Source organism: Octodon degus, unplaced genomic scaffold, assembly GCF_000260255.1.
Source record: "Octodon degus isolate 3935 unplaced genomic scaffold, OctDeg1.0 scaffold00007, whole genome shotgun sequence".
NCBI classification, from domain to species: Eukaryota; Metazoa; Chordata; class Mammalia; order Rodentia; family Octodontidae; genus Octodon; species Octodon degus.
The window spans coordinates 17,905,147-17,929,913 of NW_004524583.1; the positions used below are offsets into that span (position 1 = coordinate 17,905,147).

Genomic DNA, 24,767 nt, shown 5'->3' on the forward strand with positions numbered 1-24,767 from the left:
ATGGCTCAGTGGAATAAGCGCTTCCCTGGCAAGTGCAAGGGGCCTGAGTTCAATCCCTGGTTCTAAAAAAAAAAAAAAAAAAAAAACCTATAATGATTGTGTGGCCACAGCCATTCAATGGGAAGGGGACTCCAACATATCACCGTGCGTCCCCACCCCCCTTTTTCCTGGTCCTGGCACTCATTGTGCCACGTCTGCCTCTTCCCCAAAGCCAAAATGACTGCAAAAGGTAAAGATATTGAATGAACTCAGGACATCAAGGCAGCCTCATGGTGGAACAAAAGGACAGTCCTAACGGAGGACACCAGGACTGCTTCAGAAAGTGGCAAGGATGGCGTATGCCTGAGCTGAGCTGAGCGCACGTACTGGAGGGAGGTTAATGGTAATGTGCCTTTTACTGTAATCAATTGTTTAAAATGTCTTTTAACATCACAGTATTCTATGACCACACCTTATATATATCCCCAGCCCTTTTCATTTTTTCTTTTTCTTTTTTCCCCAGTAGCAGGAATCAAACTTAGAACTTTGTGCAAAAAAAAGAACCTTGCACTTGCCAAGCAGGCGCTTAAGCTGCTGAGCTATCTCCCCAGCCCTCATTTTTTGTTTTGAAATAGGCTCTTGCTAAATTGAGCAGGCTCACCCCCAGGAGGCTCCTGCTTCCTGAGCCTGGGTGACGAGAGAGTGAGCGCAGAACCCTGCTCCCCTAAGACATCCCTGGGCACGAGCAGCACCCCCCCTCCAGTAAGAAGGCCACACACAGGTCAGTTGGTCAGCAGTGGTTATTGTGCCATTGGCAAACAATGAAACGTGTACATTGGCAACAACAGCAGGACCCACAACGACCCTCCAAGTACCTGCACTAAATCTGTCACATTCTTCACAGGAGGGGAATACACAACAGGACACACACTCCCTCACGCACGCACACACACCACAGAATGAAAAGCAATAAATTATTGGTCTGGTTTCTGCCCCAAGTCCTAAGAAAAGATACAGTTAAGAGTACAGACTGCCTGAGCCACTTCTGGGGCCTTCTCCAGGTCCTCAGGCTGGAAATGACCAGCCAAGGCCAGAGGCCTGAGCGATGCTTTCTCTCCCTGGGCAGAGGGGAGCTTAAATATGTGGCTTCTCTCCAGGGGAGGACTATTTACAAGGGAGGTGGCCACACAAGCCTCAGAGGGGAAGAACAGCTCATCTGGGAGAGCCAGATCAAAGTTATCACAAGCCCCAGGGCCACCAGCCCCACCTCACACCAGAGCCTTCTTCCATGGCAAGGGCCAGGCTTCATGGACACGCAGGTTCTTCTCCATCCCAACATGGCTCCTCCCTCCCACAGGACTCAGTCAACCCACAGAGTTCAAAGCCTGGAATTTTTCTCTCAGGTTTTTCACTCGGCCCTGCTTGTTTGGGTCCGCTGGGTCCCTGGGTCCTCTTTCCTTCAGCCAATGTGCTGATGAGTCTGGGCCCCGTCCCTCCTCAGCCTCTGGGGAAGCTGGTCCCTGCACACCACCCTCCTCCTCGGGCCCCACAGTGGGGCTGGGAAGGGGCCGCTTCTCCAGGACAATCACCCGCTGCTGGTTGTCCAGGGTGAGGTCTGCAGTGACACACAGGGTCTCGTCTCCGTTCAGCCCAGGAGGCAGAAGCTGGGCATCCTCCCCTCCTCCTGCACCCCTCCTGGTGCGCAGGCTGCTGCAGCGGCCCACCCTGCCCACCACCGGAGGCTCCACCATGCTCTCGGGCACTGAGCGGCTCCGGCTGACCGGCGGGGCCCTGGGCCGGCTGCCCTCTGTCTGGACAGCCCCTTCATGGGCATACTTGGAGCACAGCTCTCGGACGTCGGGCCAGTGGAAGGTCTCGGTGTCAAAGGGGCTCAGGGGGCTCCGTGTGGAAAGCCGGGCCCCTGGTGAGAGGGTCCTCGCACTGGCCGCAGAGGTGCTGACGGAGAAGCGCCGTGGCGACGTCTCCCCAGCAGAGGAGGGCTTGGGAGGGCTGGGGTCCTGGGCTGCCAGCTGCTCACAGCTGAAAAGGGACAGCACGGGCTTCCTCTGGCCTGTGAGGAGAGAGGAGGCCGCTGAGTCACTGGGCCAAGGAAAGAAACTTTCGTCTGATTCCTTAGGCTCACACTGCAGGCAAGGCTGGTTACTGGGGTTTTGTGCATGATGGAAGAATAGTCCAGTTTACCACCTACTGCCCCTTGGTCAGAGAGGGATGGGAAGAATGGGAGAAAGGCGCCAGGGATCAAAGGGAAAGACAAGAGGCTGTGCTTTTGTGCCTCTAAGATTCTGTTGCTGGAGCAGAGGGCTTGGGGGAGAGTACTCAAAGGGCTCCATGGAGTACGGGGCTGGCCTCAGGGTGTACATGGCCGCCAGGGTGCACCCCTCTCTTTGGTATGACCTTGCCCTTCCCCCCCACACACACACCAGTTCTATCTGTGGCAGGGCCTCTGGAAGTCACATCCCCAGGGGCACTGGCTACTATCCAGCCCGAGACCTGCCGTTCTGCCTACCTTTGCCACCACACAGCTCTGGAGCCTCCAGCTGCAGGCAGGGGACAGGGGAGCTCTTCCTGTCCAGGTCTGGAGCCACGTTCTCCCACTGCGGCGATGGTCTGGCCGCCACTGACTTGATGCTCTTGATCCGGAGGCTGTACTGGCGGGCCAGCTGGTAGACCTTGTTTTTGACACGCTCGCTCATGTGGCCATCCATCATGTGGGACAGCTGCACAATGCGTGGGTGCAGCGGGGTAACCAGCTCCCCCGGAACCCCACTGCTCAGCTCCTTCACCAGCTCCTTCAGCTCCCGGGCCAGGTGGGCTTGGCTGGGCTGCTCGGTGGGCGAGACACTTTCTGGCGAGGCAGTGGCTGACTCCTCCGTGATGGCCCCCAGCTCATGTTCCTCCAGGATGAAGAGCGGCTCCTGGAGGTCAAAGCCATTGGCCTGAGCCTGGCCTGGCCCTGGCCGGGGGCTTCGCTCAGCAGACTCCATTGTCTCCCATATCTTCACAACTTCTGACAACGGGCGGAACTCAGTGTCTGTGACAGGAGCTGGGTCTTCTGTGCCCACCTGTTTGAGCCCTGGGAGGTCAAACAAGGCCCATGATGCCACTCGGGAGCCTCTCTGTCTCTTGGACCCTGCTGGAGCTGCTGGCTTCAGGTCTGGCCCCGGAAGGCTATTGATCCTGGAGACGGAGTTCCGCACCAGTCCTTTGGGGATATAGGAGAGACTCTCCCGGCGCCGGACACTGAAGCCCGCGTCGTGATGCTCTGCGTTCTCATAGTAGCTCTTAATTTTATCCAGCAAAAGCCGATCTCGGGTGGAGAGTGCCGACTCCTTCTTGCAGGAAGATCTGTCAGGCTCCACTGGGCAGCCTGCCTTTGGGGACTCTGTCTCGGTGACAGAAAGGCCACTCTGTGTGGCAACCCCCATGCTATTGCCCACTTCTGGGGGAGACTGGGAGCCCAGGGAGTCTGTTGCACTGCCCCACCGGGCCAGGCCCTTCTCATTGCCCTCCAGGCTGAGCACGCTGCTGCTCCGGCTGACCAGCCGTGGTGTCCCAAAGCCACCGGACTTGCCATTGCCATCCTCCGGGGTTACGCTGCTGCGCCGAGAGAAGCTGCTGACGAACCGATCAGCAATGACACTGGCCTGGTCTAGCACAGAGGGTGGTAAGAGGCTCTCGGGCTCCTGGGCTGCCCCCACCTCCTCCTCCTCCTCCTCCTCACTGCTCAGGGCCTTAAGGTCCTCAGTGCTCTCGGCCACCACAAAGTCCACCATGTCCACCAGTTGGTCCATCCCCAGCAGCTCCTGGTGAGTCTCAAGTTCTATTTCCGGGACTTCAGGTGGCTCTGTGTCTGAAGGCATCTCCTCGGAACCAGGACCTTCCATGACAGCAAAGACATCCTGATCGGCCCCAGGACCAGGACCTGCTTCAACCTGGGATAACAGAGAGTTCACATGAGTGAAAAAAAAAAAAAAAAGCCTCCTTCACAAGACCTAGGGGTAAAGGTACAGCCAGCTCACAGCGCAGTGAAGAACCCTGCAGGTTAGGGCCAAGGGTGTGCAAGATGAGGGATTCAAATTTGAGTAAGAAGAAAATGCTCGGGGCTGGGGAGATGGCTCAGCAGAATAAGCGCTTCCCTGGCAAGCGCAAGGGCCTGAGTTCAATCCCCGGTTCCGCAAAAAAAAAAAAAAAAATGCTCATGGCCTTTAATTACCCCACAGCTGAGGTGCTGAGTCCACTAGGAACCTGTCAGGCAGCCTGCCTGGGAGCTCCTGGCACATGAGGGCAGCATATGACACCAGGCTAGGTGTGACCCTGGTCCCTGGGGAATGGCTCTCACAGGCACCTCCAGAGTCACAGCACTGGGATGTCCCTGCCTGATGGCAAGGCATCTCCTGAAAGCCCCAGAGGCGCAAATCCAGGCCTGAGCCTCATGAGAAGGTTCTCAACCTCCCCAAGGCACTCGGGTCCTTGGTGGAGCAGGGCCCTAGGGCAACAAGTATGTACTGTCACCTTGAGAAATCAGGTCAGGAAAACCAGCTCCAACCAGCCAGGATGGCCAACTGTGTGCCCCACAGATGCCTATGAAGAAAGCATGTCTGACAATTCCCTCCTCACCACCTCAGAGGTAATCTGAGCCATTAACTGGCTGGCACAGCTTTCCAGAGAGGTGTTTAGGGGAAAGAGAGAACACTCTAAATTCTAAGGAACCAGAATTCCTGATTCCATTAGTTCTAATACACAAGCTGCAACGCAGACCCAAGAGCTAGGCCTCCACCGTCCCACACAGTAGCTAAAAGCGCATCTGGCATTCTAGGCAGCTCAAACACAGCCAGTTCAAATCAAGACCTGCTAGAAGAGCAGAATACACATCAGATCTCAAAGACTCTGCATAAAAGATAAGATATGGCCAGGCTTGGTGGTGCATGCCTGTAATCCCAGCACTCTGGGAAGATAAAGGAGGATTGCTGAGTTTGACGCCAGCCTGGGCTATGAAGTGAGCTCAAGGCCAGCCTGAACAGCATAATGAGACCTCGTCTCAAAAAAACAAAAAAAGGGGGGTTGGGTGGGGATTAAAATGTCAGTAAGTTTTATAAGGATTACATGCTAAAATAATATTTTGGGGGCTGGGGAGATGGCTCAGTAGAATAAGTGCTTGCCTAGCAAGGGCAAGGGCCTGAGTTCAATCCCCAGTTCCGCAAAAAATAAAATAAAATAAAATAAAATAAAATAAAATAAAATAAAATAAAAATAATAGTATTTTGGACCTACAGGATTAAATAAAACATATCACTAGAATTAATGTCACTTGTTTCTTTTATTTTTTGCTTGCTTGTTTTTTTGAAACAGGGTTTCACTGTGTAGCCCAAGCTGACCTCAAACTCCCAGCAATTCTCCTGCCTCAGCCTCCCAAGTGCTGGGATTATAGGCATGCACCACTATGCCCAGCTCTTTAATTTTCGTTCTTTTTTTTTTCACATGGCTGTAAGAAAATTTGAATTACACTTCAAGTTTGTCTTCTAGTATTATAGGACAGCCCCATTTGCTATGCTTTGAATGGTGTGTCCCCTTGTCCCCATTCATGTTAGAACCTAATAGCCAGCATGATAGGATTCAGCAACAGGACCCTTAGAGTCGAGATTAAGTCATGAAGGCTTTCACCTTCACAAATGGGATTAGTGCCTTATCAAACAGCATGGAGGGCATCCTAATTCTGGAATTATCAGCCTGCAGGACTACAAACAATACATTTCTGTGGTTCATAAACATCCAGTCTAAGATGTTACCACCCCAACAGTCTACATCAAGCAAGCTTTTTTTCTACCCAGTGTCATCTAGATTCTCAGACTTGTCCTGCCTGTGACATGTACCCTGGGGTCTGGCCTTAGGTCACGACCTTCTCCTTGTAATGTGGGAAAATCAAAGGACTCAAGTGTCCACATCCCACAGATTGCGGTGGCCTCTCTGATCAGAGACCCAGTCTGATTACAGCTCTGCCGCTGGTGCCAGGGCTACTACTCAACCTCTGAGCCTTTTTTTCCTTCTACAGATGTTGCAGGGAACCAGAGAAAGAGATAAAACATCAGACATGCAGGAGATGTCCAACTGATAATAACACCCTTCTTCGACAAGGGGCTGCAGGCATGATTTAAAAGCCTGGCTGGTTGGCAGAGGTGAGGCATTGTACCCTGTCCAAGGCAGTCTGACTGAGGGGCATAAACCCGGTGCACCTCCACTAGCAGTGGCCCTGCGCATGGGTTGCATCTGGCCCAAGGAAGGAAGACCCTTTGCTAATTCATGGGGAGTAGGTGTCTACCCACTAAACCAGGGGCTGGGGATTTGGCTCAGCAGTAGAATGCTTGCCTAGCAAGCTGGAAGCCCTGGGTTTGGTCTTCGGCACCAAAACCAAAAAATAAACCTCCCCCTAAAAAACAGTTCAACCAAAAAAATACAGTAAAATCAAAAAAGACCAAATCCAAACAAGGCAACTCCACTAAACCACACACCCCAGGCTGCAAAGGCTTCCTAAAGGAGCAAGAGTCCTGGTGGTTCAGAATCCTTGTTCCCGGTGGGACCCCCAGGCCTGTAAGACCTGCCTACAGGCCTGGATGCTGCACTGCAGCCACCTTTGCCCTAACTCCCTCCCACCAGCCAGCCCCTCACCTCTGGGAGGGAGGAGACGGACTCAAAGCTCACGCGTTTTCCAGCACTGGTTGGAGACCGTCGGTCACTGGTCCTTCTGCAGTTCTTGGGGCCTTCAGACTTGCTGCGTCTCTTCCCCTGGAGCAGGCAGAGAGCAGTGTCAGCTCCAGGACAATCAAGAGCTGGTCCCTTCTACATTCCAACATGGGCAGCACTTCCCGCACCCAAGGTCTGTGCTGAGCCAGCCCTGAACCCGAGCCACTCCAGTGCAAGCTGAACAACCAGCCTCGGGCAGCAGGAATCTACACAGGTGTGAGAGACCCAGCCAGCCCTTCCTACTGAGCCACAGGGATGAGCTCTCTCCTAGCCCTGCTGTGTTGCTCCTGCCTTGCCCCCTGCCCCACCCGGACTTGCCCTGCTCAGGGTTGGTGTACTAGTTAGTGCTCAGTCCTGGGGGTGTGCATGCCAGGGGCTCACCAGGGCGTGACAGCAAGTGAGGGGTTAAGAAGTGCTGACAGGAGTGAAGGAGCAGGCAGGGTGGGGAGAGGACAGGAGGGGTCTCTTGGATGGGCAAGCACAGGCCAGGGGACATGCAAAGAGGAGGGGAGATCAAAGAGACACCTCACCATAGCACCCCGGGAGAAAAGTAAAGCGTTGGCCCGATAGTGCCAGCAGTGGAGGGCGGCCAGCAGGGAGCTGGCAAAGTCAGCTACCTGCTCTGCCACGGCCAGACTCTCCTCCACCACCTCCTCCTCCTCCTCCTCCTCCGAGCCTGGGGGCTCTGTCCTGGCCCCCTTTTTGCTGCCTCCATTCCCAGCCAGGTCCTCCAAAGAGACCGGAAAGGCCTGCTCCTCCTCCTCCTCCTCCTCCTCTTCCTCCTCTTCCTCTACCACCTCCTCCTCTTCTTCCTCTTCTTCCTCCTCCTCTCCAGCAGCTCCCTCGGCCTCGGGCTGCAGGCCCCGGCTCTGGGGTGGCCGCTCGAAGTCCAGGAGGGCGCCAGCACTGCCCGCATGCTGTTCAGAGCACAAGATGCCCTCGTGACCCACCTGGTGGGCAGCCTCCCCCTTCCTGGGGGAAGCTGGGGGGTGGGCGGGGAAGGCTGTGCAGAGGCCATGCCTAGGTAGCCAGTCACAGTCTCCCCGGGGATCTGGTGAGGAGCAGGGCATTTCAGGGTGGGAAGGCTGGTCCTGGTCAGGAGCCCAGGCCCAGGAGAGGGACATGAGAGATCAGTGCTGGGCGGGCTCCCACAGGAAGAGGGCAGTGGGTAGAGGAGGGTTCCCGTCACGAGGGCCATCGCTCGTCTCTGCAACAGTGTGCACATGGGTGGTGTGCACAGGCCTGTGCTGAGTGAGGAGCAAGAGGGCAGCGGGCGGGGCCCAGACGCGGCGGCCCACCCACCCCTGCGCCACGGCTCCACGGCCCCTCAGCCTCCGTCACCCCCTTACCTTCATTCCTGCTATTCTGGCTGCTGACACCACCACTGGGCACCCAGTGCAGGGACGAGGGGCAGGAGGGAAAGCGGCCAGTAAGCTGGAGGAGCCTCTCTAGAGGGGCCCAGGGCCTCCCTAGGGCTCCTCCTCCCATCAGGCACCCACGGCCCACCAGAGCTCCTGGGTAAGAGCCATCCAGCCCCGCCCACAATCACCTTTGTCGCTGAGTTGCCTGAGCAGGTGTCTGGTCGGCTCTGAGGAAAAACAAACAAAGGCAGGTAAGCACAGGCCATGAACAGCTACACCTGGTCCAAGTGCCGGGCTCACAGCGGCACCAGGACACCATCAGTTCAAGGTCCACTCCAGCCTGCCCTCAGCAAGCCGAGCAAGGGACTGGGAGATGCTCCTGGCAGTGTCATGGGCTACCTGAGCTTCATGGCAGGAGGCATGGCCTAGGTCACTCCATCCCATGCGGAGTTCAAGCACACAGCATGCTGCCTTGGTCCCTCCATTAGCACATCTGTTACAGGGTCCCCATTCCAGAGCTGCCCTGCTCCACCCCCACAGCAGCCAGCTGTGTCTCCACCTCAAGCCCCTCTGCCTCCCCAGCAAGGAGCACATCTGCACACTGCTACACCCTCCTCCCACCCCTCACAGCACCCCAGCTGGAGAGCAGGGTACACCCAACTTCCTGCAACCCTTAAGGCCTGCTATATTGGGGCCTCACTGCCTGCTGGGGAGTGTGGCCCAGCTGGACAGGTGGTAACCCAGCTCTGGGAACAGGACACAAAACATCCATAGGCTGTAGCCAGCCTTTCCGGGGACAGACCTGAGACAAAAGGACACAGAGAAGAGGACCTGCATCAAGGATCCTCTCTGTAGAGCCCTTAGCCTCTTCCTACTGCAATCCAGCTGGCCTTGAATGCCAGGCTCAGAGATGGTCTCTGTTGTCTGTGAACATGGAGGTAGAAGGCCTACCTGTGTGTCTGAGCTGATCCTTGGCAGAGGAGCAGACTGAAGAGCTCTTTTTCCTAAGATTCTCTCTCTCTCTCTCTCTCTCTCTCTCTCTCTCTCTCTCTCTCTCTCTCTCTCACACACACACACACACACACACACACCCGTACAGACGTTCTCTCTACATCAATATAAGCAAACAGCTAATTGTTTCTAAAGTGGAAAACAAGATGTTCTATTCTTTCATTCTAAAACATGTAATTAAGGATATTTAATAAGTCACAGCTAATTCAAGATAGAACAACAGATACTAAGCATCCCACAGCATGCTGGTCTGCCCGATGCAGTTCTCCGGAAGGAGGAAATGGAAAAAACTCTGGGCCAACAGAGGAGGCGGCAGAGCCACGCACTAAGCTCTTGGGTGTGGCCTGAGCCTCCCCGTCCTCAGCCGCCGCCCCCCCTACTTCTCCACATGCTCCCCAAGTCTCCTCAACTAACTTCTAACACGCAGGAGGAGGAAGAGGGACACCAGAGAGATGCGCACTAAACTCAGGCTGAGCATCATTTGGTACTAGAGAAGATCTGTGTGATGGGCACAGCTCAAGCGCAGGCTGTCTCCATGGCAACCCTGTCCTGGACCCCTGCAGCACCTGGCAGCTCACACATCACCAGTGAGGCTGTGACACAGGCTTCACAAACTGAAGGGCTCGACCCTGGGCAGCACTGCAGAAACAGGTCTGCTTCGCAACAGGTGAAACTAACACAACAAAAGAAGCTAACAAGGGGTCGGGGAGATAGCTCAGTAGGATAAGGGCTTGCCTGACAAGCTCAAGGGCCTGAGTTCGATCCCTGGTTCCACTGAAGGAAAAAGGAAAAAGAAAAAAAGCAGCAGCTAACAAATCTCAAAAGACAAATTCTTAGGTATTTACAGGTTCAAACCTCAGCCATGTCAAATATTTTAGCTGTTAAACAGCTCATTTCCTGAGTGCCTTGAATAGCTAAATTATTTTTAAACAACTTTATGGAGGTATAATTCTCATGCCATACATTTCACTCGTTTAAAATATACAACTCAAGTCGCTGGCTTTAAGCACGTGCAGTTATAGACCAGCACTAAAGCACTGGTGCAGATGTTGTGCCGGTTGCCACGGTCACCACCATCACTTGGACCCACCCTCCCATGTGCCAGAGCTTCCAACGCTAGGCAACAGCAAGTTAAGGGTGAATGGTAGAGAAAAAGGGGAGAGAAATAAAAGTGAGCCACAGGTCGATTCTGAGTCTTTGATATTTGAGACAGGGTCTCACTATGCAGTTCAGGCTAGCCTTGAACTCACAGAAATCTTCCTGCCTCAGCCTCCCAGTGCTGGCATGAAAGGCTTATGCCACCACACACACCCAGCTTCACTCTGGGGCTTCTAACCATAAAACCTTTGTAGCCAAGTTTGAACCAGGGTTCAAAAAAAATCTATCTTTTTTTTTTAAATTTATTTATTGTGTGTGTGTGTGTGTGTGTGTGTGCGTGTGTGTGTGGCCAGCTCAGCCCACCAGGGGGCGGGGCTGGCTGGCATGTGGTGCTGGGGGATTGAACCGCGGTCCCTGTGCTTTGCCAAGCTTGTTCTAAGTAGGTGCTTTAGACCACTGAGCCATCTCACCAGCCCAAAAAAATCTCTCTTGAGGCTGGAGTTACAGCTCAGTGGCATAAGCACCTGCCTGGCAAGGTCCTGAGTTCCTGAGTTCAATCTCCAGTACAAAGAAAAAAAAAAAAAAATCTATCTAGAGTAATACCAAGGAACACAGAAACACAAAAGCTGTCTGGAGACCACCTGGTAGCATTTTTTTGAAGGCCAAAGTTCACAAATCAGCCCAAATGGGGTTCAACAGATGAAGGGACACGGCCCATCAAAACCCAACACATTTTTGGGTCCAAGCCAAGACACTGCAACCAATTCCTGCAAAATCCTTCTCTCCAGGCGACAGAAAGATGATGGTTTTCATGCCACCCAGACTGCTCCTGGCTTAACCTAGATCTGTCCATGAATGGCAAAGTGAGAACAGATAAAACACACACACTCATCACTGCAGAACTAAGAATAAAGGCAAGATTTTTTTTTCCTAAATAGACGATTCATTTCCATAAATCCAAGAACACATTAGCAAGTCCAGTAATGGAAGAAAACCCAGGAAAGGAAAATGGAACTTTTTCCCTGAGACCCAAAGTAAATATTCCCTGTCTGGATCTGGTGCCACTTGGTCTAATTCATTTTCCTCATGTCCTGTTTCTGCTGTGTGGGCCCAGAACCAGGGGACCAGGGACCCTTCTTGGTGTCCGAGTATTATTCCTGGCCAACTTGGTTTGTATTCTGAGTGCCAAAGAAAGGAGGCTCAGCTGGATGGGGGTGCCAGGCCGAGATGCCAAGGCCCAAATAAACAAGTGCTCCGAGGACCCGGAGAGGTGGGCTGCCTGCCCTGTGGACAAGACGGCCCAGAGAGCATGCACACAGAGTGGGCACTGCAGGTGTCCACTCGCCCTCCCCCACCGCCCTTCCATGGGTTTTATTGGAGGGGGAAACAGTAACCCCAGGTGATGTCCCAGAGGCCCCCCGCTGGATCCAGGGTTCTTTGCAGAGGCTGTAGCCCACATAGCCACTCTTACCAGACTGCCGGCGGCCCTGGCGCGCCTGAGTAGACACCTCATCCTGGGATGACCACGCCTTTTTCAGCCGCTCTGGGCTGCGGCGGTACCGACTGGGATCTGCGTCCACAAGAGAGCTGATCAGGCTTCTGCAGGTTCTCCACTGGCCTCAGCCTGGCCCCTGGCCATAGCCACCCACCCACCCACCGCAGCTCTAGACACCTCCAGAGCACCCACCGTTCTCCACCTTCCTCCACGTGGAGGCTCCAGGAACTGAGAAACCTGTCCCTCATGTGAGGCGACCCCCAGCCCATGATAGGAGGAGCCCACCTGTCTTTCCTGTTCCTGATAGAAAAGCCCCAGGCAAAACCTTCCCAGGACACAGCCCAACCTAGCTGTGAGCACAACTAGGGTAAAAACAGGCAGAAAGGAGCAACTTACAATAGGAGTCCATTTCCAAGATTGCTTCCTTGGCCTAGAAGGGAAGGAAGGCCCCGAGTTACCACCTTGCTGCATTCGGGGCCTCCCTCGCCCCCCAGTATACCCCCACAGTCCTCTCAGGGACATTCTCCCTGCACCATCAGCACCCGGGGCTGACCTTCTGGGGAATGGTGGCATGGTGGTTCTCCAGGATGAGCCTCTTGATGTGGTGCGTCCAGCTCCGCTTCTCCTCTGCCGTCTTGGCCTGGGAGGGCCCAGGGGAAAGGGATCTGAGTTACAATGCCAGGCCCAGCCCGGAACTACCTTCTACTAGGGGGTAGAGGTGGAATGAAGCACTGAGCTGGGCAGTAACTCCCCCACAAACCCCAGGGGAGCCTGGAATGCTCCGCGCTTTGCAAATGGAGCCACAGGGCTGTGGGCAGCCAGGGGTGCCCAGGAGCTAGGCGGGCATGCCAGGAGCTCATGCCCAGCCTAAGCCCGCTCACCTGGATGTTGTACTGCTGCTTGCTGTGCTTGTAGTGAGTGACAGTGAAGCACAGGGAGTCTCTGGTACTCTCAATCAGCATCAGGGAAGAGCACTGGGGGCAGGGGCAGAGGGCAGTCAGGCAGGCGCGAGGAGGAGTCCCAGGCCTCAGCATTCTGGCAGCAGGAGGGCACCAGAGCTCCAGAAAGCAGCCGCGAAGCAGGGGAGCCCGGGTGCCCAAGTGCCCAAGAGGGAGAAGCCTGGTTACCGGGATGTGACCCTTGTAGACAAAGTGATCTCCCCGCTTCTTGGTGATGAGCAGTGCTTTGTCGAAGAGGAAGAAAGTCCTCTCGTTGCGCACCCGGTGCACACGGAAGGTGCCCTCCAGGACAAGCTCCCCATAGATGGTTAGGTCTGGGCCCTTCCAGTTGATGAGCAGAGACTGAATCTCCTGCAGGACGAAGGCCCGGGTCCAGGGTCAGGCCTCATGGTCCTGAGGCTCCCAGCTCGGCTTGCCCAGCAGGGCGCAGTATCCCCTCCCTCCAGCCCCTGGGTCCATCCATCCCCCAGAGCACCTGGAGCCGGACGGCATGCTCGTGTCTCCTCTTCATATCATTGATGTACCAGGCCACACAGGTCATGGTGTCAATGGCCTCTTCCACTACCTCAAAGCCATCTTCTTCTTTATCAAAGTGTTTGGCAATTTCCTGCGCAGGAGACAGAGGTTTAGGCAACTCCTCCATGAGGCCTGGGCCCTCTCGCGGGCCCCAGGTCCTCCGAGGCGGCCTGGCCTACCTGAAGCAGCAGGTGGTACTTGAGGATGCGCTGGACGGGCTTCAGCAGGTAGGAGCCCAAGGGCAGCGAGTGCTGCAGCAGCTCTTGCCGCTCCCGGAAGAACTTGGCCTGCTGCTTGTCCCTCATGCATTCGGTCAGCACAGCCACCGAGCTGGAGGGGGGAGAAGGGGCGTCCCTGGTGGGGGTGGCTTGTGGAGGACCCAGGGGCTCCAGACAAGCTGAAGGGCTCGGCCTCCCTCCTCTCAAGGACTCTGGTTACTTACTTGGGGTAGTTGTTGCAATACTGGGTGTAGATGTCGAACTCTTGGCTCTAAGGAGAGACCAAAAACAGTGACCTCAAGGATTTTCTCGTGTGACCCCGAACCTGGGAGGCCCAAAGACAGGCCTCGGCCTCCCTCCCCAAAGTGTCTACTGAGCTATCTCTGCAGCCTTTGTTTAGGACAGTGGTGGGAACCCACAGCACGCATGCTGCCATGGGTTGTTTATGTCATTTAAGGCTCCAAAAGGGTCACCATCACTGGTCTAGGGCACCCCAACTACCTGGCAATCCCCAAAGCGATCCCAGGACGGCCTTCCACTTGAGGCACTGTGCCCATCCCTCCCTCCTCCCCCAGATAGGAACCCCCAGAACTTGTGTGTTCTCCTATTGGGTGTTCCTGTCCCCCTGCACTTTCAGCAAGGCAGGGCAAGAGGCAAGGACCCCAGCCTGCTCACCCTTTCCACAAAGCAGCTGGCCACAGCCACTGGGTCACTGTTGCAACTGTCCAGGTCTCTCAGCAGCTGGCTGGGTGGAGAGAGAGGCCATCAGAGGTGGCTTCTGCAGCCTCCTAACAGAGATGTGCTGCAGCCCCACATCCTCAGACCCAACCCCGCCGGCCGTGCTGTCAGGCTGGGAGCTGGGACTTCCACCCTCTGGGAGAGCCCTGCCCCAGGCAGCAGCCACAGAAAGGTTCCAGCGCAGCACAGTGACAGGAGCCAGGGAGCCCTGCATGCTCAGCAAGCAAGCGGGAAAGGAAGAGAACACTAGTACCCACCTCAGGAGGGGACAGTCCTCTGTGGGCAGGGTCAAACACATAAAAGCAGAGATTAAAGGTGGAAGAAGAGAAGGGATAAACAGAATGGCTCCAGATGAGAAGGATGAAGGAGGCAGGGAGAGGCAGGCTGAGCTCCAGCGCCCGACTGTAGATGGGGGCACTGTGGGAGGCAGCATCCCCTGCCCCCTCCGTCTGTGCACCTCTCCCACCCCACTTGTCCATCTCCCCAAGTCACACCTGCAGCTGCCCTCCCCCAGCTTCACAGGTCCCTGTATGTCTCAAGGGACCTGGAGGAAGACTCCCCTCCTGTCCTGTGGATGCAGCCCCCCCAGCCAGTGCCCCTCTGTGAGAGTCCATGGCCCCACAGCAGCAGAGAAGGACAGCCCCTCCCACCCATGCACTCCACTAATGGGTAATCACCACCAAGAGCCCCAGTTCTCTTTGGGTCAATGAGAAGGAGAAGAAATTACAAGACGGACAGATGGGGAACAAGGAGAAGGACAGAGGAAGGGCATCTGTGGGGGGGGATCTAGCAGTCCCCTGAGAGGGCACTGCCTTGGGCTGGACCCAGCAAGCACACAGCCTCAGATCATCACACACACACACACACACACACACACACACACACACACACACACGTCCTCCCGCAAGTACATCAGCCCGGGGCACACTTTCCCAGCTGGTGCCTTCTCTCCAGCATGGAGACAATTCTGCCTCTTTCAGAGACAGCCCACCCTTCCCAGAGCTCAGAGATCCTGATCAGACCCACATGTCAAAAGCCCAGAGTCCAAGGACACCCCGAGCCAGGGCCCAGGGCAGCGGGACCCCGTGAGGTCAGGCCTGTGTACTCACACACCTGTTCAGTGCATAGATGCTCTCTATGTTCCCAAAGAGTGCGCTGACCTGTTCCGCCTTCAGTAGCCCGGGTGTTTCGATGATCTTCAAGAGGTAATCCTGCGTGGACAGAGGCACTCGACACCCGGCTCGCCCAACTCCACCTTGTCCCCTTGTCCCCCTCGCTTCCCTCAGCCACATGTCAATGCTGTCCTGTGTTGTTGGGAGCAGCTAAAGCTGGAATTCAGTCGTATGTGGGAGGGCAGGACAAGGCCACACTACAGTGCCTAAAGCAGTCAAGCCCACCTCAGTCTTGACAAAAGCACCCTGCCTGGACAATTTCAGTCATTAGTTACTAGGCAACCTTGTGTCTCGTGCCACTAACCTTGCAAAGGTATAAATAAATGCCCTTCCTGTTATTGGGGTCCTTTGCCCATCAGGTAGAGGCTCTAAGGGCCAGTCAGATAGCTCAATGGATTAAAGAGCCTGCTTAGGCAGACACAGGGACTGGGTTTCAATCCCCAGCATGCCATGCTGGTCCTGCCCCCAGGGTGCAAAGAGACAGCAATTGAGACTGGGCATGGTGGCGCGCACCTGTAATCCCAGCGATTAGGAGGCTGAAAACTGGAGGATCACTATGAGTCTGATCTATGAGTGAGACGCTGTAGACCCTGCACTAAATACATTAACAAACAAACAAACAAACAAACAAACAAACAAACAAAAAGGCTCTCATCTGTCTCCTGTCTTTTCCTCATGCCTGCTGCAGTTTCTCCCTCGGTACACTGAGACCGGTGAGTCCCTATACCACATTTTAAAGCTATGTTGCAATTTCACAGGCAACACCCACTGTGCCAGGTCAGAAAGTGTACACCCCAAAATTCATGCCCACTTGGCACCTCAGCAGGCAACTGTACTTGGAAATAGGGGTGCTACAGATGTCATTAGTAAAACTTTTTGGATGATGCCATGTAATACTTAGAGTGAACCCAAAATCCAATGACTGGTGTCCATGTAAGAGGAGGACATGGAGACACAGGCAGGTAGTGGGACAAGATGAGGGTCGGAATGCTCAGAATCACCAGAATCTAGAGAAGAGGCACAGAAGGTATTCTGCCTTGGGGCTCAGGGCCATTGCTTTGACTTTGGACTCCTGCCTGACGGGAAGTTGATTTCTGTTGATGCAAGCTATGCGGCTGGTGCTCAGTTGGTGCATTTTCTACGTACCCTGAGCAGTGCAAAGCCTTACCCCAGCCACGGGAGTCGGCTGTGTCCTTGCAAGAGACCTGAAGCTCAGGAGGTTATGTGTCCACTGAGACCCACAGCCAGGAAGTGGCAGAGCAGAGACCTAGATAAGTCTGTCCAGGCTCGGTCTCCACAGAGCACCCCTGTCAGGCTGGGGTCCCTTCTGTCCCATCAACAACACTTGCCAGGCACCAGTAGGAAATGTTGCCACCCAAGCTCCCAGTGTGGCTCAGAGTGGTGGGAACACAGGAGAAGCCACAGCCTCTATGGACAGGAGCCCGTGTTCCCCTGCTGCTCCATGGGAGGCAGATGACCCAGGGAGAATGTTCTCCTGCCTTGCACTCACCTCCACGATGCTGCGAAGGTCCTGCACATACATACGCTCCGTCTCCACGATCTCCCGCACCACTCGGCCTAGATAGCTGAGCTTGTGGTTCGAGGTCCCCATCGCCCGGCCACTGAGTGGGGACACGGGTCCCTTTGCATGCAGCCAGCCACTGGAGTTATTGTTGCTATTGGGGCCATGCCCGTTCTGGGGTGCAGCCTCGGGGCCAGCAGGCTCTTCCATGGCACTTCGACTGTCATGGGAGGAGCCGGAGGAAGAGGTGGTGGATGTCAGGCTTGCTGGCCGCTCCTCGCTGCCGTTTCGATGGAGGGTGGCAGAGATGGGCATCCTGGCATCGCTGCCTGGGGAGGATACCTCGGGGAGATTCTGGAACAAAACAGATGGACAAGCGATCAACCTCTGAGCTCCCAGAGCATCGGAAAGTGGGAAGGAGATTGCCAGAGATGAGAAAGAGCAGAGCGAGAAGGTATGATAGTGGGAACAGTGATGGATGGTGCAGATGGTTGTGCGACGTGAGTGCACTTCACATTTCTGAACTGTATTCTTAAAGATGTTTCAAGGTGCTGTTGCGTATAGTGGCCCATGAATGCAATCCCAGCACTCAGGAGGCTGAGGCAGGAGGACTGTTGTAAGTTCAGGGCCAGCCTGAGCTACAAAGCAAGTCCATCTCAAAAGTTTGAAAATTTTAAGATAGTAAGTTTTAAGTTACATTTATTTTATCACAATTAGAAAAACTGAATGTGAGGAGGAGGAGGAGGAGGAAGAGAAGGAACAGGAGGAGGAGGAGGAGGAGAAGGAGGAGAAGGAGGAGGAGGATCCTTCCCTTACTCTAGAAATGCTGACAAGGATGGTCTGGGAAATTCCTTTTCCAACCCCAGCAGCCTCACCTCCATCCTTCTAGGTGGAGAAAAGGTGGCCCATCTTTAAGATGAAGATGGATACGGCCCACCCCAGGGCTGTGTCCTCAAGGACAAAGTGGCCTGATACCCATGGCCCTCTGACTGTGATGCACAGCACACAAAATTTGCCATACACTCTGAGTACTGAAAGCTTGTCCCACGTGCATGCTCAGCAGGGCCAGGACTGGGGTCACCATACAGGGGTAGACAGGTAACCTTCTCCCCAGAACTGCAGCACCTGAGGGCACTGGTGACTTCACCGTGCATCTGAAACCCTCTGCATACTGATGTGGGGAAGAGGGAGGGGACAGTGGAGAGACTGAGCCAGCGCTGCCTCACTCCTCGCGGGCCCTGGTACAGGCAGGCCTCTGACATAGCCAGGCCAGGAAATTCCCCAGCGCTGAGCCAGCGCAGAGTCTCCGTGAGCTCTCTCAGCTGGCTGGGGCAGAGCAGCCCAGAAGGCAGGAAACTGCACCCAGGTGAGGCAGGCACAACCCCAGGGCGGACTTTATCCCCACAGCAGATGGCACAGCCCACTGGGGCACCGGGGGGAAGACACAGTGGCCAGAGCATAAACAGGTCATCACCTTTGGGAAACACAGGGCCTCTGTGCCCACTGCATGAGACTGCACTATCCCACTTTCTAGAAAGCTCTTTCGAATGCTGTTTCCATGGGGGAAAAGTCCCCAGGAACTCTCTCATGTCCGCTGGTCCAGCCCAGGACTGAAGCCCCCACCCGAGGCCAGAGCTACCAGAGGACCTAAAGCTCCACTCAGGCGCCCTCCTGTCACCCCCTACTTTTCTTGCCTCTGCCCCAACCTGGGAGCTAACGCTTCTGGCTTTGGCAAACATTTGCTCTCTCTGCCTGGGCATTATTTTCTCACCACCTGATCTCCTGGTGCCAGAGCCCTGACCTACAGGTCTGATTGGAAATGCCCCCCGTCTGGGGCCCTGTGCGCCCATAGCCAGACCCCCAGGTTTCCTCTTTGGGCAGCAAACCATGCGTCACTGAGCCTCATCTCAGACCCTCTGCCTTGGACCTGCAGTTACTTAAAGGCTGATAGCTGTCATAAGGGCTGATTTGCCAAATAACACAGAGATCAAACAGATGCTTCGACTCAGCTAAAATCAGGCACGACCCAACCTGCTCATTATCCACCACTAACCCGTCCAGAACTTTCTCCAATCCCAAGTCACTGAGTCTCCTCCGCCAGTGAGGTGGAGAGCAATACCAAGCCACAAGCACTTCCCTCCTCCACCACTTCCTCCGCAACCACCCAGAGCCTTAGGATTTTATCAGCAGCCTCTCCACAAGCCAGCAGTAGGCCATCCAAGCCAGCACAGAGCCAGCACAGAGAAAGACAGAGGCCTGCCCCCTCTGTGCCAGCCCGAACCCCTGGCCCAGCCCACCCAGCCCCCGCACATCCTTCAAAGCAGTTAAACCTCAGTCCCCCTTCCTCAGCAGTCCCAGCTGGGATGGTGGAGTACCTTTCCCAGAGCAGCTCTGAGGTCAGTCAGCTCCCATGGGGAGGCTAAACGGAAAGCACCCAGGGTCCAAATGGGTTTTGCAGCCGGCCAGGTCACAGCCTAAAAGCAAGCCAAGGATTCATCACAGTGCACCTCTGTCTCTTTATAAAGGGTACCTCCGGGGCTCATCCTCTGGGGACCCCACTACGTGAGGGTGGCAAGGTAAAGCAAACTTCAAGCCCTGAAACTGAAGCATCTTTTCCACTTGGGAAGTTTCTGGTAGAACACAGTTGCCTGCCGGAAAGCCTGGAATCCACACCTTGATGGGAAGGCAGGGAGCAGCCTGGGGGGGAGCAGCCCCGGAGCCGGGTCGGTCTTCACACTGTGCAGTCTCCGCCCCGAGCAGCAGCTCTGTCAACAGCATCGTTTGGGTCTCGCTGCCCAGATGCAAAACTGAGGCCACAGTAAATGGTAGAATCGGGACTAGAACACAGGACTTCAGAATCCTCAGGTCCTAGCCACTACCTCCTTAACAACGGATTTCACCCAGCCAGGGCCACGGATGCCATGGCTTTGCTTGTGCAAAAGGGGACACAGGAAGACTCAAAAGACTGGGCCCCTTATATCGCACCCCAAAGACTGAGACGGCTATTTCTAGACCTGCTGCTCTGTGGTGTCTGGTTATTCCCTCCCCAATATTGGAACAGGATAATAAACACAGAGCTTATTAAAATACAGGATACAGGGCCTGGGGAGATAGCTCAGTAGAATAAGAAGTAGAATAAGAATAAGTGCTTGCCTGGCAAGCACAGGGTCCTGAGTTCAATCCCAGTACTGAAGAAAAAAAAAAAAAAAAAGAAAGAAAGAAAGAAGAAGAAAGGCTACAGGGGCTGGGGATTCAATCCCCGGACCTGCCATGCCAGTGGGCGCGCTGAGACAGCAATTGAGATTGGGCATGGTGGCACGTGCCTGTAATCCCAGCACTTGGGAGGCTGTAGACAGGAGAATCACTACAAGTTCAATCTAGTAGTGAGACCCTGAACACCCTGTAGACCCTTCCCTAAAATACAAAAATAAAATACAGGCTAAAGGATCACAGAACAAGAAGGAAGCAGAAAGGAGAAGGGGTGAGCCGGGCGTGGTGGCACCCGCCTGCAATCCCAGCACTTGGGAGGCTGAGGCAGCAGCACCATTGGGAGCTCCAGACCAGCCTGGGCTACAAAGAAAGCTCAAGGCCAGCCTGAATTACACAGTGAGACCCTGTCTCAAAAAGACAAAAAGGAGGAAGGAGAGGAAGAAGAGAGAGAAGGGGAGGGATAGAGGAGGGGGAAGGGGGGGCAGTAACACTGTAAATTTCTCAAATAGTGAAGGAAGCCCCGGAGGAGCCAGGGGGCTACCCACAATCACAAGGGCCTCTCTTCTGGGCAGGCTAAAAGGAAACCAGGACAGCAAGAAGAGCAAAGCAGGTCCAGGCACAGACTGTTAGGCGCTGAAGTGATAAAGACCTCCACAGCTAAGTTTGAATGCTTGGGGGGAGTGGGGTCACCACCTAGCGACATCCCCAGCCCATCTAGCCACACAAGGGCAATGCAAACCCCACCATGCACAAGCGGGCCCACATGCTCCCAAAGCAGGGGCTTCCAGCTTCCTTCCTTCCTTCCTACCTGGTAAGCATCAGCCCCAAGATAAGACTCACCCCCAAACCAGGGGCAGAATTTGGTTCCTCACACTCATCTTGGAAGATCATCTGCTGGGGAGTCAGGTGGAGACAGGCAGCAGCCATGCTCAGGCCCGACCCACCCACCCACCCCACCCAATCCATCCCCAAGGTATCCACTCCACTCCACTCCCACTCCGGGACAGGCCCACTTCCCTCTTTCAGCATGAGTCAGTCCACAAGTCCAGCCATTATCAGCCCATGAATCATCTGTCTCTAGAAAATTCTACATCTCAAGTTTCCCCACTCTGGGAAGTCCTCCTTAACAAAGCTGGAGAAAGCTCGAAACCTGGCCTGGTGGTGCCTGCCTGCAATCCCAGGACAAGTTCAAGACCAGCCCAGGCTGGCTACAAAGTGAGCTTAAGGCCAGACTAAACTGCAGAGCTAGAGCCTGTCTCAAAAAGACAGACACAGACAGACAGACACACAGACACACAGACACACACACATGTGCTCGTGGGCACAAACAAAGCTTATAAAGACTTTTTTAATGGATCTAAAATGTACACCTATTTTAAGGATACAGGGACAGGAGCGGAAGGGAGCTCAACCTCTCTTCCCCCTCCTTCACTTTCTCTAAATTTAAAGGTAATCTCCGTCCTTCCTCCACTTCCACCTGGCAGGCTACCACCCATCCCCAGGCTGGCCCCATCTTCAGGCAGGCCCGGACCCCAGGCAGGTCCCACCCCCGCAGGTCCCACCCCTGGGCAGCAGCAGGCAGGCTCCAGCAGGCTCCTGCGATTCTTATTCTCAGTCCCCTCCCAGCTGCGCCTCAGCACCATGCCCTCAGCCTGACCCTGCAGGGAAGACACCCCAGGAACAGGCAATGGCCTCTTGCCATGGAGACAGAGGGGACAACTACTCCCTGGCTTGTTGTCCCTTCAGAAAGGATCTTCCCATGGGGGCACCCACCTGGGGCCTTTGGACTTCTGGCTTGCTTCTGGTGGTCCTGGGGGTATCTGCAGGAATCACTGCTGCAGTACACACACACACACACACACACACGCGCGCGCGCGCGTGCGCGCGCGCTGCCGCAGGAGAGGCAGGGAGGCTGACATCATGTTCTCACCTACTGCCCTTCACCCCACACCCGTGCGGAGGTGGAGGCAAGAGAAAAAGCAGCATGGGGGTTTCCCCAAAGCTAAGGCTCCAAAGTCCAACTGCAGCGGCAAGGGAAGGCTCCAGCCCGTGCCTGCATACGGGGAGCCCTTGAGAAACGACATGAGCAGCCCCCCTCTACCTGCCTCCTTGCACCTTGGCCCAGCTCCACGGGTCCGGGACACCCCAAAGTCTCAATAACCAGGGTAACAAAAACCAAAAGACCTCTGACCTTCCCTGGAACAATCCCCCGATCCCACGTCCAGAAGCGCCTCTGGTAGGGAGTTGGGACTTTTCCAGACAAACAGGGTGGGGAGCAACGTGTGCTTCACTGAGCTCCAAGTGGGAGCCTGGACAATCCCAGCTGTGCTCTCAGGCCCCACGCCACACCCCTTGCCCAACTGCTGCACAAAAGCCCAGCCTGGGGGGCACCTCAAGGGGGGAGGCCCCAGAGGCTGTGGCCCTAGCCTCTGCCTGAGCTCACTGTGCCCTGGCACCCCCAGGCCTCCTGCAGACTCAGAGCCCCAGCACCAGCGGGCTCCCTGGGGACAGTGAGAGCAGGGATTTTGGACCACCCCAGCCAATCCAGCTGGCTAGTGCACGTTCCCTGAGGAATTTGTGTCCCCACCACCTCCAAGTAGCAGGAGCCGGAAAAGGACACCAATGAGCCCTCCCACCTGCATTCCAGGAGGTCAGCGCCTGCACAAAGGCCAGGTCGTCCCCGCCCCCACCATTTACTCAAGTTGTTTCTCAGACCAGGATTGGGTCCTCAAACTTGGCCAAATCACTTCGTGCAGAAAGGCCCCAGCCATTTCTCCAGTGCCTCCTACCTAGCCCCTCTATAGCCTAACCCTCAGAACAACCTGCGACACCTTATATGGCATGGGACCTTGTAATTATATTAAGGGTCTCTCCGACCTGTAGTTCTGGGGGTTCAACACACGGCCTTCACACTGAGCAATATAACCAGCCCTTTTTATTTTTATTTTGAGACAGGATCTCATGAAATTGCCCAGGCTGGGGCTCCTCTTGCCTCAGTTTCCCAGAGTGCTGCAATTACAGGCGTAAGCCACCACACCTGCCTCCAATTAAGGATGGGCAGTGACCCAGGATCAGCTAGGTGGGCCCAAAGTAATTAAGAGGGCCTCAGCAGAAGTCAAGAGTCAGACGGTTTATATGATGACAAATGAAGATGGGCAGAGATGAGATGATGCCACACAGCTGCCTTTGGAGGACACGAAAAGGCCTAAGCCAAAGGACAAGGAAAGAGACCCACCCGGGAGCACCCAGATGGCCCTTGGACCCAGCCTCACTTCTGGCCTCCATGACTTTAAAATAATAAATATTTGTCATGTTAAGCCACTACATTAGTGGAATTTTTTTTTCCAGCAGTAAAAAACAAGTACACATTCTTCCTTGAACTTGAATGACCCTGGATATGACTTGAAGCGTGGGTCCACACTATGCAAGCATTTCTTTTAGGCCCCTTGGTGAAACACATCAGCATGGGCCTTCACTGAGGGGGTGGGGGGAAGACATCACTAGATGCTCCATCAGTGCCTGCTGGCAGGATTGCAGGATCGATCAATGGATCCAGCCAGACACTTCTCTGAACACTCCCACAATCAGGAGAAAAGTAAACAGTGAGGAGGTCAGGACGAGAGCCAGTTCCTTCTAGACTAAGGAGTGTTCACGTTAGTCACCGCCAGCGAGTTTCCGGTGTGCCCCGAGGTACCCAGGCGCAGTGACTGCTCGCTCACCCCAGCAGTCCTGTCACACTGGGTCCCCGCCAAGGGTGCCAGCGCAAGGCACAGCTGCCCTCTCATGCCACAGACTAAGTGACCCATCACAACAGACCAGGACAGAGGACAAAGCGCTAGGTCTGGACAAGGAACAGCAAAGACCAAGTCCCCCTACAAATATCCCAGGAGGAGCTGCCGACCAGGAAGTTTCATAAGCAGCTACTGAGGCCAAACAAGGGCAGCTGTTATTGATCATATGAGCAACAGATGTCACTCACAGATTAGGGCAGGCCAGATCAGCTTCCAGCACAACTTGTCAGCGTGCAAGGAAAGGCTACAAGGTCCTCCAAAGGCAAGGCAGTCAGAGGAAGCCATAAAGATACTGTTATAAGTCACCCCTAGAAATGAGAGACAGGGCTGGAGAGATGGCTCAGTGGTCTAAAGCACCTACTTGGAACAAACTTGGCAAAGCACAGGGACCAAGATTCAATCCTCCAGCACCACATGCCAGCCAGCCCCGCCCCCTGGTGGGCTGAGCTGGCCACACACACACACACACTAAATGAATAAATAAATAAATAAAATTTTAGAAATGAGAGACAGAGGGAAAGTTCCCCTGGAGTCCCAGCTGCTGCACCTGTGGGTCAGCAAGGCTCATAGGGGCTGGGCATGCAGCTCCATGTTTTAGTGCTTACCTATGGGCATGAGACCCTGGCACCACCCAAAATATAAATAAAGGCTCATAGCTCCCTCCCCACTACTTACTAGTGAAAGTCTACAAATACCCCTCTTAGGGGTCCCATCCCTATTTGGTGTGCTACTTGTGGGAGAGCTCTAGAGAAGAAAGGGGGCCACACAAAGGAGCAGAAGAGCCACCCTTGCAGAGCACATCTAGCTGCATGTGCAGGGCCCTGGAGGACACCCATGAGGACAGAAGAGCTCCCTCGGACCATCAGCTCCAGGCAGAGAAGAGAAAATGTGAGCGTAGACAAGGATGTACATGAGCCAGGCACTGGGGCTCACACCGG

At 54.9% G+C, this 24,767-nt stretch overlaps 1 protein-coding gene across 10 annotated transcripts in view; it reads right to left on the reverse strand.

Moving 5' to 3' along the window:
- Positions 1-761: 761 nt before the first annotated feature.
- Positions 762-24,767, reverse strand: part of Plekhg3 (pleckstrin homology and RhoGEF domain containing G3) — a 47,187-nt gene continuing 23,181 nt past the window's right edge. For 5 of the 10 annotated variants that reach the window (XM_023702885.1, XM_023702902.1, XM_023702892.1 and 2 more), the window contains exons 2-18: positions 16,817-17,182; positions 15,248-15,345; positions 14,072-14,141; positions 13,621-13,667; positions 13,358-13,508; positions 13,138-13,269; positions 12,831-13,013; positions 12,585-12,677; positions 12,257-12,343; positions 12,100-12,133; positions 11,680-11,778; positions 8,288-8,326; positions 8,088-8,122; positions 7,269-7,655; positions 6,664-6,780; positions 2,507-3,932; positions 762-2,050 (exon numbers count right to left, since the gene is read on the reverse strand). In XM_023702885.1, coding sequence (XP_023558653.1) covers positions 1,344-2,050; positions 2,507-3,932; positions 6,664-6,780; positions 7,269-7,655; positions 8,088-8,122; positions 8,288-8,326; positions 11,680-11,778; positions 12,100-12,133; positions 12,257-12,343; positions 12,585-12,677; positions 12,831-13,013; positions 13,138-13,269; positions 13,358-13,508; positions 13,621-13,667; positions 14,072-14,141; positions 15,248-15,345; positions 16,817-17,143 — 4,032 coding nt within the window. In that variant the 5' untranslated portion in view covers positions 17,144-17,182 and the 3' untranslated portion in view covers positions 762-1,343. Of the gene's footprint in view, positions 2,051-2,506; positions 3,933-6,663; positions 6,781-7,268; positions 7,656-8,087; positions 8,123-8,287; positions 8,327-11,679; positions 11,779-12,099; positions 12,134-12,256; positions 12,344-12,584; positions 12,678-12,830; positions 13,014-13,137; positions 13,270-13,357; positions 13,509-13,620; positions 13,668-14,071; positions 14,142-15,247; positions 15,346-16,816; positions 17,183-20,846; positions 20,867-21,811; positions 21,882-22,229; positions 22,270-24,767 lie in introns of those variants that run through there. The other 5 variants (XM_023702893.1, XM_023702891.1, XM_023702895.1 and 2 more) reach the window with 5 other exon arrangements.